The sequence below is a fragment of the Rhodnius prolixus genome, unplaced genomic scaffold, assembly GCF_049639745.1.
Source record: "Rhodnius prolixus isolate KJV_2025 unplaced genomic scaffold, Rpr scaffold_8, whole genome shotgun sequence".
Lineage (NCBI taxonomy): Eukaryota > Metazoa > Arthropoda > Insecta > Hemiptera > Reduviidae > Rhodnius > Rhodnius prolixus.
In genome coordinates, this window is record NW_027411593.1 from 33,480,095 (window position 1) to 33,494,289 (window position 14,195).

At 35.1% G+C, this 14,195-nt stretch overlaps 1 protein-coding gene across 7 annotated transcripts in view; it reads right to left on the bottom strand.

The window, feature by feature from the left end:
* The window catches only part of LOC141451250 (diuretic hormone receptor-like), a 208,630-nt gene that overhangs the window by 30,188 nt on the left and 164,247 nt on the right, over window positions 1-14,195 (bottom strand). For all 7 annotated transcript variants that reach the window (XM_074122497.1, XM_074122496.1, XM_074122499.1 and 4 more), the window contains one exon: window positions 13,798-13,853. In XM_074122497.1, coding sequence (XP_073978598.1) covers window positions 13,798-13,842 — 45 coding nt within the window. In that variant the 5' untranslated portion in view covers window positions 13,843-13,853. The remainder of the gene's footprint in view (window positions 1-13,797; window positions 13,854-14,195) is intronic.

The following is a 14,195-nucleotide window of genomic DNA, read 5'->3' on the forward strand; positions in this document are numbered from 1 at the left end:
GCAATACCCATCGAAATGTGCAGAAGAGCGGTTGAAAAATTCAGAATTCGCCTTCAAGAGTGCATCGCGGCTGACGGCCGCCACCTACGTGATATCATCTTTCAAACTTAATGTAAAAAACTAGATTCTGTACTGAATTAAACAATATAAACATAATTTCTGTAAGTTGAATTGTTTTTGTTTTACATCCCTTTAAAACCGGTTCATACCTTTTGCCCCACCCTGTATAAATATAACAAATTGCATTTTATTTTTATAATAAGAGGTAAAATAAAGGTTTTAATCTACAAAAAAATACAGAGAGAAAATCAGAGAGTGCTACTTCCCCTGGAGAAGAAGTCGTGGAGGCAGTAGGATTACGGAATGCAAAAATTGTAATCCATATCTTTACTGATCAAATGAAATCCATAATAAGCAGAAAATTGAACGTTAATATGAAATTTATAAGAATCTGGCTGGTCCAAAATTGGCTAGTCTAGCAAAGGAAATTATAACTGAGTAAATATAGTTAATTGAAAAGCTTATCTTCTTGAAAACAGTAGTTTAAAATTGTTTTCGTAACACATTAATTCCACTTCTTTAAACATCTCTAATCAAGATGGTGACAGAGCATGAACTGAACAATTATTTTCAGACAAAGGGAAAAGCTGCGCTAGCAATCAACTTACTCAAACAGATTAGATTTGATTAGATTGGTGGGTCCTGTTTTCCAGGCATTGCAGCCAAAAATGGTTGACCCTTTTACAGTATTATCTACTATTTTACTTTAATTTTCATAAGGCTCTAGTTGTCCGTTCTTGCCGATTTTACGAACTAATTTTTACCAAAGTTCTAAATGGTAGTCCGCCGGTGGTATGCCGTCAGCTTCTAACTGTTCTAAACATTTCTCTGCCTGTCAACATAAAATATTCCGTTTTTAAAAGACAAGTTTGACGTTTTACTAGTACGTATAATGTTGTCCATCTAGTTGGTATTTCTTGGACACTTCTGGATTTCTGGGATTTAACTCCGCCTTTGGCGTTCGCAACCCTTCAAGCCATGTATAACATACCTCATGCAACCTCTTGTTATAAATTGCAACCCTCAAGCTATTGCAATTGCGATGAAGACTAGTTATAAGAGGCAGTCATTTCTTAGGATGAATTGGGTAGTCACAGCCTGTAGAACCAATCCCGGATTAGTTCTTTCGCCTCTTAGTTCACATTTGAACTGATGATGCTTTTACTGTTGATTCAGCCACCCTACCTCTTTCTTCAGACCCTATATTATTCATTCATTTAATAAATATAACTGGTCAATTAATTTAGAAAATTTAACAAGCAGTAATATCCGGTAAAATTTAAATTTTATTCTTAATAAAATTGAATATGAATTCAAACAGCAATTTAGATTGTAATAAAAGCTCAATCCGCTATCTACCATACATAGTATTCCCAACTCACTTATAATTCAAACAATAGTTATTTAAAGTTGAATAATTTTGAACATATCATATTTTACATTAAAATCAGAACTGAGTCATTACCATTAAATTATAAGCCCTGGTTAAAAGACAGAAATCTTGTTTGTTCTTCGTGCAATCTAAATGCTATTGAAGACACGTTTCATTTTCTAGCAGTGTGCCCAATTTTAAAAGAATTTAGATTAACCTGCTTTAACAGGAGCCAATTGGATAATGAGGATTCCTCATTTTAAGTTATAATAAGTTCATGTTAAGTTTGTTGCAGCGGCGTCCTCCTACAGAATTTTTTTAATTAAAGAATTTAATTTTTAGTTAGAAGGGAATATTATTATTAGTGTCACGAGTATGTCTTTTTGTTCACAGAGTTTGTTTCTTATAATTTGTTATTATTTTGTCTTATTTTTCTTTGTTTTTTTAATTTCTAGTTTGATAACATCTTGACAGACAGTCGAAAGGTCATTCTTTTAGCACATTTCAATTTGTATCTAATAGTCGGAACAAAACATACACCGGCATAAACGCCGAAACCATACATTCAAAACGAGACTTGAGGTAGGCCTACTTTTCGCTGCTTCACCAGAAAACTCTAATTTCGAGAAAAAAACAAATCTAAAGCAAAGCACATGCAGTGCCTTCTGCTTAAAATTGAAATTCTACTGTAAATTGTCCCACATTTTTGTTTTGTTGCGTTTATAAATGCGTATTATTTATCATTAATAATAGGAAATAATACAGCGCTGGTCATAATTCGATATCTCAATTTAATTGAGATAGAATAGCAAGCAACCGATCCTGTATAGAAATAAATTTACAACGGTCCTATATCACTTTTGAAAGGTCCTTCTCCTTTGGGCCGTTACTACTAAAAATAGAGTACGGGGTGGTGTTCCATGATAAAATATTGCTTTGACATTTTCTTCGGCCAAATATAATAATTTAAAATCGATACCAAATACTCTCCCTTCATTAAAAATATTTTGTACGTAATCTGAGTCTAAAAACTCGGAACATTTTAACGAAATTAATTAAATAGAGATTTTTATTGTATTGGTTATCAAAAAGTCTAGTGAAATATGATTATTAATTACAGATAGTAGGCTAATTCTCTTTTATCTTTTACTCAGAGCAATTTAAAAGAAAAAAACAACCTTCATTTAATCTTCATATTTTTTTATATTTCCATCCACGTCACGTTCTGTTCTTCTTATCTGAGACGTTCGATTAGGTATAGTAATTGCTAGAAATAAATAGAACATGATTTCATTAAATATATTTGAAAAAAAAAATTATTTTGTAAACTGAAGATATAAAATGCCTTTTACTTTTTGTATTAAAAAAGAAAAAAATGATTATGCCATTGTAGCTGTTTGCCAGGAATGCCTAATTGGAATGTCAGGGTTATTTTTTTTTCAAGCAATATTTACACCAAATAATGTTAATTGATAATTTCTATTATTTTTATTCCTCGTACCATATTTGCCTTGATTTTTTTCTGAGTAATTTGTGGGTTACGTTCCTTGGAGACGTCAGACTATAATTCCATTTAAAATTGCCGCTACAATTCTGCAAATTTACATCTAAGAGATAGAAATTTTCATTGGATACATTTTCTGAGCTGGACCTGAAAACTTATTAATAAAACATTCTGCCCGAAAAGGGCCGAAGCTTTGCCCTACATCAAAAAATTCTGATATACTGGTTTTTCCAGGGTTTGACGCTAATACATCCTTAATTAAAACCCATTTTAGGAGGAGAGGAAATGATGCATGCAATTTAAGTTTCAGATTCATTAAAAAAAACAAGAGTATATAAAACAATAATCTGGATTCAACGTATTTAATGATTAGAACTTTTCAACTTTTGTATATAACTTATCAACCTAATTAACATTAAATAACGAAAACACTAGAACTAATTTTAGTTCTTCGTCGAGTTCACTATGCAGGAAAGTGGAGCAGTAATGGAAAAAGTAATTTCATCAGCTTAGCATTTAATTTATTAAATGATGCAAAATTATCTTTGCTCATTAAAATAATGTAATTTCTGCAGCAAGAAGATGTATTTCTAGTCAACTATTTTTATTTTTTTGCAAATAATTTTCTTTAATAAAGACAATAATAAAGATCTTTAATAAAGACTTTCACGCTCAGGCCTCGAACGTAGTAGGGGAGACTGTTGTACCTTGGAACACTTTTTTTGTTTTTTCGTCTGTATATAATATAAATTAACATTTCGAACATTTAACTATGTCTCTACGAAGAGTGTTATTTAAGCTACAATTTCCAATAATAAATGTTTAAAAAATATAAATATTAACTGTAAAAATGATGGATCTGTCAAGTGATGTTTTCTGTTCCATGGTACATGGTCATGTACCATGGAACACAAGTTCATGTACCACGCTTCATGAATCCACGTATCCATTCTTCACCAGCAATTTTTTCTTCGCCCCATGTTGTTGGAATTTTTTTTTATTCGCTACAGCATATTTGTAAGCTAACTCCCTCACACCTTTCTTTGAGAGCCCATACTGCATTTTGGCTATTGTCTTTACATAGTCAACCAGACTAAACTCTTCCGTGTCATCGAAAACACGTTTTACAGTACAATTAGCAGAATACTTAAAATTTTCAGCCCCAGATTCTTAAAAAACTTTTAAATGTCTTGATAAAGTGGCGAGAGACACTTTATAAATTTTGCATGCTTCTCTCAAAGAAATCTTGTTTTCAGAACTAGTTTAACAGCGGCCACGGCTACTTCAATGGCATTAGAATTAACAGGGGGCCTTTTCCTGCCTTTTTTACTGCGAGGCATCTTTACCTATAAACAAATAGCCTTTTGCAAAAGAGTAGTGTTCCAACGTACAGGATGCATGTTTGTTTCAAGGTACAAGATGGTACGGGTTTGAACAAAAGTTGCGATCTAAATTTTAGGTTAGGAATAGAAATCAAAATAATATAAGTATTCTACTCACTATTTAGCGGAGATTATTATTCCAGACGTGGTTGATAGTTATATTCACTATTTTTGAGAATAAACACTTCGGTTTGATGTTATAAAATTTTACTTTTCACTATGAAAAACTAAAAATTGCTCTGAAGACCGCCAAAAGTAAACAAGAAAACTGAAACTCAGTTCATACGGCTGTTATATTATGATCAATCACATACTTCAACAGAAAGTCCACAGATGACACCAGTGTCCAGAAACATGAATTGTTTCAAGGTACACTATGCTCAAGGTACAACAGTCTCCCCTACGCTACCTGGGTTTCTACTTGGACAGTAGACTAACGTGGAATCCACACACATTACTAAGCCCTGCAATGCGATAAAAAATTATTTGGGCTCTTTTAATCCAAAAAGTTTCATTAAATGAATTTGAATTGGAAAATTTCACTTTTTCCAGTGTATAAATATTGTATTTTGCAGGAATTTTTCTCATTTTTGAAAAGTCCCATTCCCTTCCACAAAAAAAACGATGATGTATTTGTTAAGTAAGTTTTGAAATGCGAGAAACCCTTGTTTTTGCCTTATTTTGCTCAAAAATTTCTTTTTTATTGATTTTGAATGTCAAAATTTCATTTTTATCATTTATAAAATACAGTAAGACCCCGCTTAACGCGGGGGATACGTTCCATCAAAGTAGAGCGTAATGCGAAACAGCGCTAAACGAGGCTATCTTAACATGTTTCTACTTACTATATAACATGAACTATTTCTTCGACGTCTTCCACATTTACCTCATCTAAACCGGTTTGTTTCGCTAATTCCACTATTTCATCCATATCAAGCGCACAATTTCGGAGAATCCCCGTAGTGCTGCGAGCAATTTCTGGGAATCCCCGGGTTGAAATAAAAGAGCGCTAAACCGAAACAGCGCTAAACGAAACAGCGTTAAGCGGGGTCTTACTGTACATCAATCTGTCGGAAATTCCCTCAGCTTTAAAATGCATGCATTGGTTTTGCAAAAAACTGTATTGTTTTTCCATTTATTAGGCTTAAAAATGCAAAAAAAAGCGAACCGTAATATACTATACATTCTAAATAAAGTTGAAATAGAATTACTTTAATATTAACAGCTTCTAATAAAGCTATCATTAAGGCATTGCTGGTCTAATTACAGATAGTCAAATCCAGGAGTTATACTAAACAAATTTGATTCTTCCAATTCTTATTGTAGCATTTCATCATCATCAGTTAGAACTTGTCATAGCTTCAATAATCTCTTCTTTTCATTTCTATCCAGACATAAAAAGAATTCGACATGCGACGTTTATCCATCTTCTGAAACATTTCAGCACTTTTTTGCCAATAAACTGAGCAATCTTCTTTTTCTTGATGGCTCGTCCTTTCACAACTTCTCCTATTTGAACTATCAATTTTGAGTCAAATGCTCCATCATACTATGAATTACTTCGAGGTTTTTATAGTGCAGAATGATGGTGATAGAAAATGATAGAACCCACTTATGTTCTAGAGATTGTGAGATTTGGGTAGTTTCTCTTTGGTTTGTGTTGCTATCTAGGAATTTCTTCCTACACATTTAAAACTTGAATGTAAATTACTTTATCCTAAGGGTAAATATTACGTTCATAAAACGTAGAATGAACAAACAATCATCAAGTGAATACTTGTGGCTGTTAGTTAAATCTTCATTCTTCTTAATTAGAATGAATCTATTATCCTTTGTTAAACGAACTTTTATCCCTACGTCCTGAGAATAGTTTTTCTGTTGGTTCAATAAAAATGAGATCTACGTAGAATGTTTGTCAACAACAATTGGAAGAGTGCTTTAAACTGTTGTTGACAACTTACATTATGCTTTTAAGAACATAATAGTATAGAGGATGGCTATAAAGCTACATCCGCCGCGACCTAAAAGATGTACTACTAGCTAAATACGGATCAAGCGAAGCGTCGATAAACGACACGTGCTAACTATTGCAAGCGAATTTTTTCTGGTTAAAATGGCAAAGGATCTTCAGCAATTTTTTGTTTTTTGTTTTTTAAGCGAAAGCAAACATTTCAGTTATAAACTTTTTTCTATTCAATTTTCAAGAACATAATTTAGAGGTTATATTATTTGTTTTAAATTGAAGTTTGAAATAAAAGAATTAGTTTTTATAAAATTTATAATGGCCAAAGTTTAAACAAATATGGTAACTTTTTTCAATTCAGTTGTATTTCTTTATTATAAAGTAGAAGAAATAAACATTTTCTCCTATTTAGTTTAAACACAAGTTTTATTCCAAACAACATCGGAAAAGGTAATTAAAAAGAGATGAACTTGATCATTAATGTAACTGTTGCCAATAATATTTTATTATTAAATGTAAACAAGTTAATTCCTCTCCGCACAAGGTTTATTTACTTACTACCGAATTCTTCGGTGAGCTGGGATACCTGCAGTGACGCCAAGCTTACTGAAAAAGTGGCAAATCTATTTCTCATCTGGGAAAACTTTATGATAATGCAATAAAAAGACTTTTTGTTGGATCTTTAGCTTTAGAAAAACTCTGAATACTTTATAGATAAGATAAGGATTAACTTTTACAAGTTTGACTGAAGGCACATTTGGCGGAAAAAACTAGAGAAAAATGAAGAGAATAATCTCTATTAAACCAACTTGATCTTATCTCTTCTAAAATCAATCTTATAAAATAAAAAAAACAAAAAAACAATCTAAATTATAGAGAATGGAACTTCTAACTTTGAATCAATTCAAAGGGCGTTTGTTAGCTGTTCGTGTGAATTGGGGTTTTCAGGTAAGTACGGGATCAATATTTAACTTGGTGAAACCAGTATCTTATGTAAAAAGTGTTTTTATTTTAATTTTAATAAATTATAAATTAAAGTTCCCCGCAAGGGGTAGCTGTTGCATGCAGTTACTTGGGGAGTAGCGACCCCACGGGATACCACAGTTCAGTACACCATGCACACTCACCAGAACAGTAAACGACACAGCACACGACATCCGCACACTTCAGACCCTTACATTCACACAACAGTACATACATAAACCACAAAGGCATTGACAGGACACACCTTAGGGCTACCGTCCCTAAGAGATACAGGTTAGCTTGATAGCCTTAAGGAGGCAGCCCCTCCATCAAGCTAGGTTACTGCGGGCCAATCATCCTCATAACCGAAACTCAATGATTACAAACACTACAACAAATAATAACAGCCGGACTGATTTTTTACGGAAACGACTTAGGCGTGGATTATGGAATTTGTCTACTTGGAATGTTAGAAGTTTGTACCAGCCGGGTGCCAGTCGCAGGCTGGAGGAGGAGCTACGGAAATACCAATCAGACATCACAGCGTTGCAAGAGATTCGCTGGAGGAAATCGGAAATCACGCAACTAAAGGATTACACAGTCTTCAATAGCGGTAGCACGGCTAATATACTGGGTACAGGTTTTGCGGTTAGCAACCAGAAGAAACATCTAATTCTAAGGTTCCAACCAGTGAACGAAAGAATCTGTATGTTACGAATAAAAGGAAAGTTTTCAAATATGACCTTAATTAGCGTCCACGCACCTACAGAGGATGCAGATGCAGATGTGAAGGAAGATTTCTATGCAGAGTTGGAACGAGTGTACGATAATATTCCCAGGTATGATTTAAAAATTGTTCTTGGCGACTTTAACGCTAAGGTGGGTAACGAAAGTATGTATAAGCCGGTGATTGGAAACCATAGTAGGCATGAGATCACAAACGATAACGGGTTCAGAATGATAGATTTCGCCACCGGTAAAAGCTTGAAAGTTGCTAGCACATATTTCCCTCACAAAAGAATCCACTTGGAAACCTGGGTCTCGCCAGACGGTATGACGAGAAACCAAATCGACCATGTACTAATTGATTCCCGTCATGCTACCAGCATACAAGATGTAAGGAGTTTTAGGGGTGCAGATGTTGATTCTGACCATTTTCTGGTCAGAGCTAAAGTAGTACAGAGATTGGCAAACCTTAACCGGAGTAAAAGTGTAAAAAGGAAGATGTATGACACGAATAAACTTAAATATGAGCAAGTAAGAAATACATTTGAAAATAAGATAAACGAACGTTTGCAGGAAAACTCTAGTGGAGCAACGATGGATAGTGATGACACAATAGATACAGTTTGGAATAGGATAAAAGTAGCAGTGCAAACCGCAGCGGCGGAGGTAATAGGAGAGCGAAAGAAAGCGGCAAGAAATGATTGGTATGACGACGAAGTCGCTGACATTTTAAAATTAAGAAATGATGCAAGGCAGAGAATGTTAGTTAGGAAAACAAGAGTAAGCGGACAGGAGTATCGTGAAATGAGAGCAAGAGCCAGACTGGTTTGTCGTAGAAAGAAGAGAGAGGCAGAAAAAAGAATGGTGGAGGAGATTCAGAGTGATTTCGACAGTAAGAGAAGTAGAAAGTTTTATAAGAAAGTAGGGAATATAAAGAGGGGTTATCAACCGAAACTCGGATACATTGAGAACAAGGCTGGAGAGCTGGTGAGCGGAAAAGAGGAGGTTCTGAATAGGTGGATGAAACATTTCAACGAGGTGTTGAATGGCGGTAGAGTTCAAACGGATTTGGATCAGGAGGAAATACCCCTAGATGATGATGCGGAACCACCCTCTCGAGAGGATTTTGATTATGCCCTAGCGGCAATGAAAGATAATAAGGCGCCAGGGGAAGATAAAATTTCTGTAGAAATGCTAAAGCATGGTGGAGAACTACTGCAAGAAAAAGTGTATGATTTAATCCTTTCGGTTTGGATACGAGAGAAAATGCCAAGGGATTGGGACTCGGCTTTGATTTGCCCCGTATTCAAGAAAGGTAAAAGGCAAAGTTGTATGAACTACAGAGGTATCTCTTTGTTGGGTACAGTGTATAAGATCTTCGCTTGTATCCTGTCTGAAAGAATAAATATAAGTGCTGAAAAGGTTTTGGGTGAATACCAGTGCGGATTCCGTAAAGGAAGGTCAACTACTGACCACATTTTCACTATGAGATCGATTTTAGAAAAGTTCTATGAGAATAATCTAGACCTCCACCAGCTGTATGTGGATTTTGCCATGGCATATGATACTGTATCCCGTGTGGGACTTGTGAGCTGCCTCAAAGTATTGGGTGTCCCATTTAAAATTATAAGACTGATTAGAATGACCTTAAGTCACACAGTTGCTAAGGTGATGGTGCAAGGGGAGCTGTCATGTTCCTTCCCTATAAGCCAGGGCCTAAGGCAGGGTGACCCAATGTCGCCTGTGCTGTTTAATTTAGTACTGGAAATGGCCGTACGTAACAACAGCACCACGAGTACAAGTGGATCTATCTATAATAGAACGGTCCAATATCTGGCATATGCGGATGACGTGGCTATCATCGCAAGGTCTGCTGGAGCTCTAAAGGATGCATTCGCCGATTTGGAAAGTGGTGCGGCACCGTTTGGTCTAAAGGTAAATGAGCTCAAGACGAAGTACTTAGTAACCACAAGAAGGGCAAGAAGGTATGGCAACCTGCAGGCTTCACAGCACAGTTTTGAGGGGGTGAAAAGTTTTAAGTATTTAGGAGCTACGCTAACGTCCAAAAATGAAATAAGAGAAGACATTATAAATAGAATTGCTGCAGCAAACAGATGTCTGTGGGCGTTGAGCGCAACCCTCCGAAATAGAAATGTGTCCCGAAAGGCCAAGATAGTGATATACAAGACCATCATAAAACCTGTGCTCCTTTATGGCTCAGAAACATGGACTCTTACGGCAGCTGATGAACGTGCTCTCCGATGCTGGGAAAGGAAAGTATTAAGAATAATTTATGGCCCAGTAGTGGAGAATGGCACGTACAGAAGTAGAAAAAATGCAGAGTTGATGGCGCTGTACGAGGAGGCAGATGTGGTCAAAGGTATAAAGATCGGAAGACTACGTTGGCTGGGACACCTACACCGGATGGAGGAAGGAAGAGCTCCGCGAAAGGCCTATGAGGGTCATCCCGGTGGGCGTAGACCTAGAGGGAGGCCGAGATTGAAATGGCTGGAGAAAGTGGAGGAGGACTTGGATAAGCTACGCGTCAGACAGTGGCGAAGGAAAGCAATGGATAGATCCGACTGGGATAAAGTGTTGAATGAGGCCAAGGCCCTACAAGGGCTGTAGCGCCGAAGAGTGAGTGAGTGATAAATTAAAGTATAAGAAAAGAACCTGCCTAGAAATATGGTTAAGAATCTGATCTCTAAGATTTCATCAAAGAGATATCCCCGTTTCTCCATATTTTTTTTTTTTTTTTTTAAGAGCAAAGCACCTGGAGGAAAAAAATTATTTTAAACGATTATAAACGCTCTTATTCACGAACCAACAATTTTTATCTTTAATAAAAATATTAGAACTGCTTTTTTAATTTGTTTTCATGAACTGATTAGGCGGAGCTACCATGATTCTTCCTTTCTTTTTCCAGCATCAAGTCGAGATGAGTCGTAAAATTTAAAAAAAAGAAAAGTTTACAGCTGCTATCTGATTTAAATTTAACAAGCTATTAATAAAGATCATAAAGGTTAAATTTGTTAATATTACAGAAATTACTTATAAAAATTGCAGTGAAATATTAAAAATATGTGAATTAGTGATAACACTTCAGTACTAGTAATGAACTAGAACAGAATTTACTATAACCAAAAGTATTCTAGAAGTTTAAATGAAAGTTAAATAAGAAATTGCTCTCAATTAAAAGAAGACGAAATGATTCGTCAAAATATTAACCCTCCATCGGGCGCATTTAATCTGTGAGATGAAGAGGGCTTTTTCTTATTGATAGCAACTCAGGTATTTCTTAGAATGAGCCATGGCCCTCAGTAGCTTCCTTTTTTACTTTCTTCTAACCGAACGGCCCGTCGGTGTTTTACTCTGAGTTAGGTGGTGTTACTTAGCGTCCGCGTAATCTGTCAGATTGGTTGCGCCCGATGGTCTTATACTTCGGGTATTGAAATTTTTCAAGTTTTCTGACCAAAAACTGTTACAAAGTACATATTATCATTTAAAAAACAGTTTTCTACTTATTGACTATTTTTGCAACGAGTGTCTTTTGTTGAATAATACTGAATAGAAGAAAGAGAAGGGGATTCGGACACTAAACAAGCTTTTTTTCATTTTTAGATCATGATGCGGATGAATTTGAGTGCGTATGTACAGATAAAGTAACCAAATTGTCGGTTAAGAAAACGTACTTTTAGTGTTAGACGAGGGAGCCATATTTTATGGCGTTTGCCTGTTATAGTGGGTGACAACGTCGGACAGAAACGTTCGGAGATGGTTCATGGTCATTCTTTCGCTCTTCTGAACATAGGCGGGCATCAATGCCGAAAAAAATTTCTTGGATAATGCAAATAAACCATCTCACACATTCATTCATAAATGTGCACCTCAAAATTAGGGATGACTGATTTTTCTATTCACATTAATGTTCTGTTCCACTTTACGAGTTTTTTTTTAAAGAAAAACTGAAATTTTCCTTACGTTTCCAAAACATTGTTGATGAAATTAACAGCTATTGGGTCATTAATCTCACAGATTAGCTGCGTCCTACGGTGTTACAAACATATTGCGCCCGATGGAAGGTTAAATTTCTAAGCTCTTTGCTAGACTTAGAAACTAAATTAATGCCCAAGAGAGTGTTACTGGAGATTCTAGTGTGTGTAATAATAGTAACAATAGTAATATAATAGACTGGATTATTTATAAACTATTTCATTTATCAGCAACTTATTTCTTTCAAATTTGTTTTAAAGAATTTAGAATTTTATATGTAAAAAAATATATAAATATTATAATAAGAAGAGAAATTTGACAAATTTAGCCTCTTTTATCTGGCTCAGAGCCATCTTTGATGTACTAAAGTACTGGAACCTTTAAGGTCAAGCTTAAATATTTTTTCTTCCCGAGAGAAATGGCAGCAGCTTTTACTATCACTTCTTAATCCACTACGTTCCCCTCAAAGAGGTTAAACAGGCTCTAAATCTATCTTTGAATAGTATTTCTGTTCAGACTTTTTCAAATCTGTAAGTGGTTATAGAATTTTAAGAATTCTTAGGAGCATTATTTTATTTATCCACTTAGATACCTAAGAATTTCTAAAGCAGTGGTCGCCAAATAGTCGATCGCGAGCTACCGGTAGCTCGCGGGGTAATTTTGGGTAGCTCACGGCCACGCTCGGGTTGGCAACCCTGAGTTGCTTGTGGTCTGGCTGCAGCCGCGCAGTACGCAGTCAGTTGTCACTCGTGTAGCCAGAAATTCTTTCAGACTTAAGACAACAATTCGATCAACGATTCCAAGATTTTAAAAGGATATTGATTGTGGTACAATTCGTCAACTCTCCTTTTGTAGAGATCGATGCAGAAGATTTCTCAGCTTGTGTTGTAAGACATTTCGGTGGAGGATCAGGCTGCAGTTGAAATGGAATTTGTCGTTTTTGAAAATGATCTGTCTCTAAGAACCCTTCACCACTGGAAATATTTGGCCTCTAGTCCCCAAAGAAAAATATCCAATTGTAATTCAAGTTGCATTGAGGTTGAAAGCTATGTTCAGCTCTACCTACTTGTGTGAAGCATCTTTTTCAAGTATGAAGTTCATAAAAAGCAAATATAGAAACAGACTGACCGATGAACATTTGGACAAAGGTAAGGTTCTTACCTCTTCAAGTAAACGGGCATTTGAATCAGAATGGCTGCTACAACATACTCTCCAAACTTCAAGAAAATACTTGATGACCAAAAACAGTTCCACTCCTCTCATTGAAATGTACATTTTAACTTTTTGTTACACTTACTGTCAGATATGTAGATTTTAATACTAGAAATGTATGTTTGTAGGCAATAAACGTGTGTTAATTCCATTTTGCGTACTTTCTTTCGTCCAGTATTCCTTGGTAGCTCACTAGAAGATTTATAAATGCTATGCTAGCTCACACGCTCAAAAGTTTGGCGACCACTGTTCTAAAGCAAGATTGTCTAAAAACTAGCCAAAAATGTTAGTTTTTTGGGAGATAATTTTTTATTCAGATATTAATCTAAATGCCGTTTCTTCCATGAGCTAATTGGCAAAGTAAACCCAGTTTAAAACTTCATGAATATGAAAATACTGTAAGAAGAATTCGCTAGAACTATTAATTGTCAAAATTTTGTGGTTTATTTACCAAAATAATGTTATCTGTAACTGAAGTTTTCTAAAAACTAAACAATAATCCATCTTGAAATGTTTGTGATTGTAATGAAAACAGCATTTCAAAAATAAATTTACAGAGAGAGAGAGAAAAAAGCAAAATAATAAAATGTAAAGATTAAGTATACAAAGGTAAGGTTCTTACCTCTTCAAGTAAACGGGCATTTGATTTAGTATAATTTGCTTCCATATCTTCAATTCCTGTAACAAAATAAACTTATTTTTTATTGCTTGAATGTAGATTTCCTTTTAAGTTATTTTGCAACATTTTTGCAAATTCTCTTTTCAGGTGGTGGGGGGAGAAGTAAAATAAATATTTCAGTTTTATTAAGTAAGGAAGCAAGGAAGAACTCCTTTTATCCTGTTTGCCTGGAACTTTGCTATAAGAATATTTTTCTCTTTGAAGTCGTGATAAATTTCCATTGCATATAACATACTAAAGGAGTATAGTAGATGACAAGCCACCTGTGGATCTTTTAACCTTTATACTTTTATGTTCTTGTTATTTTGGTAGTTGACGAACAACTGGCATATTTCTTTGAT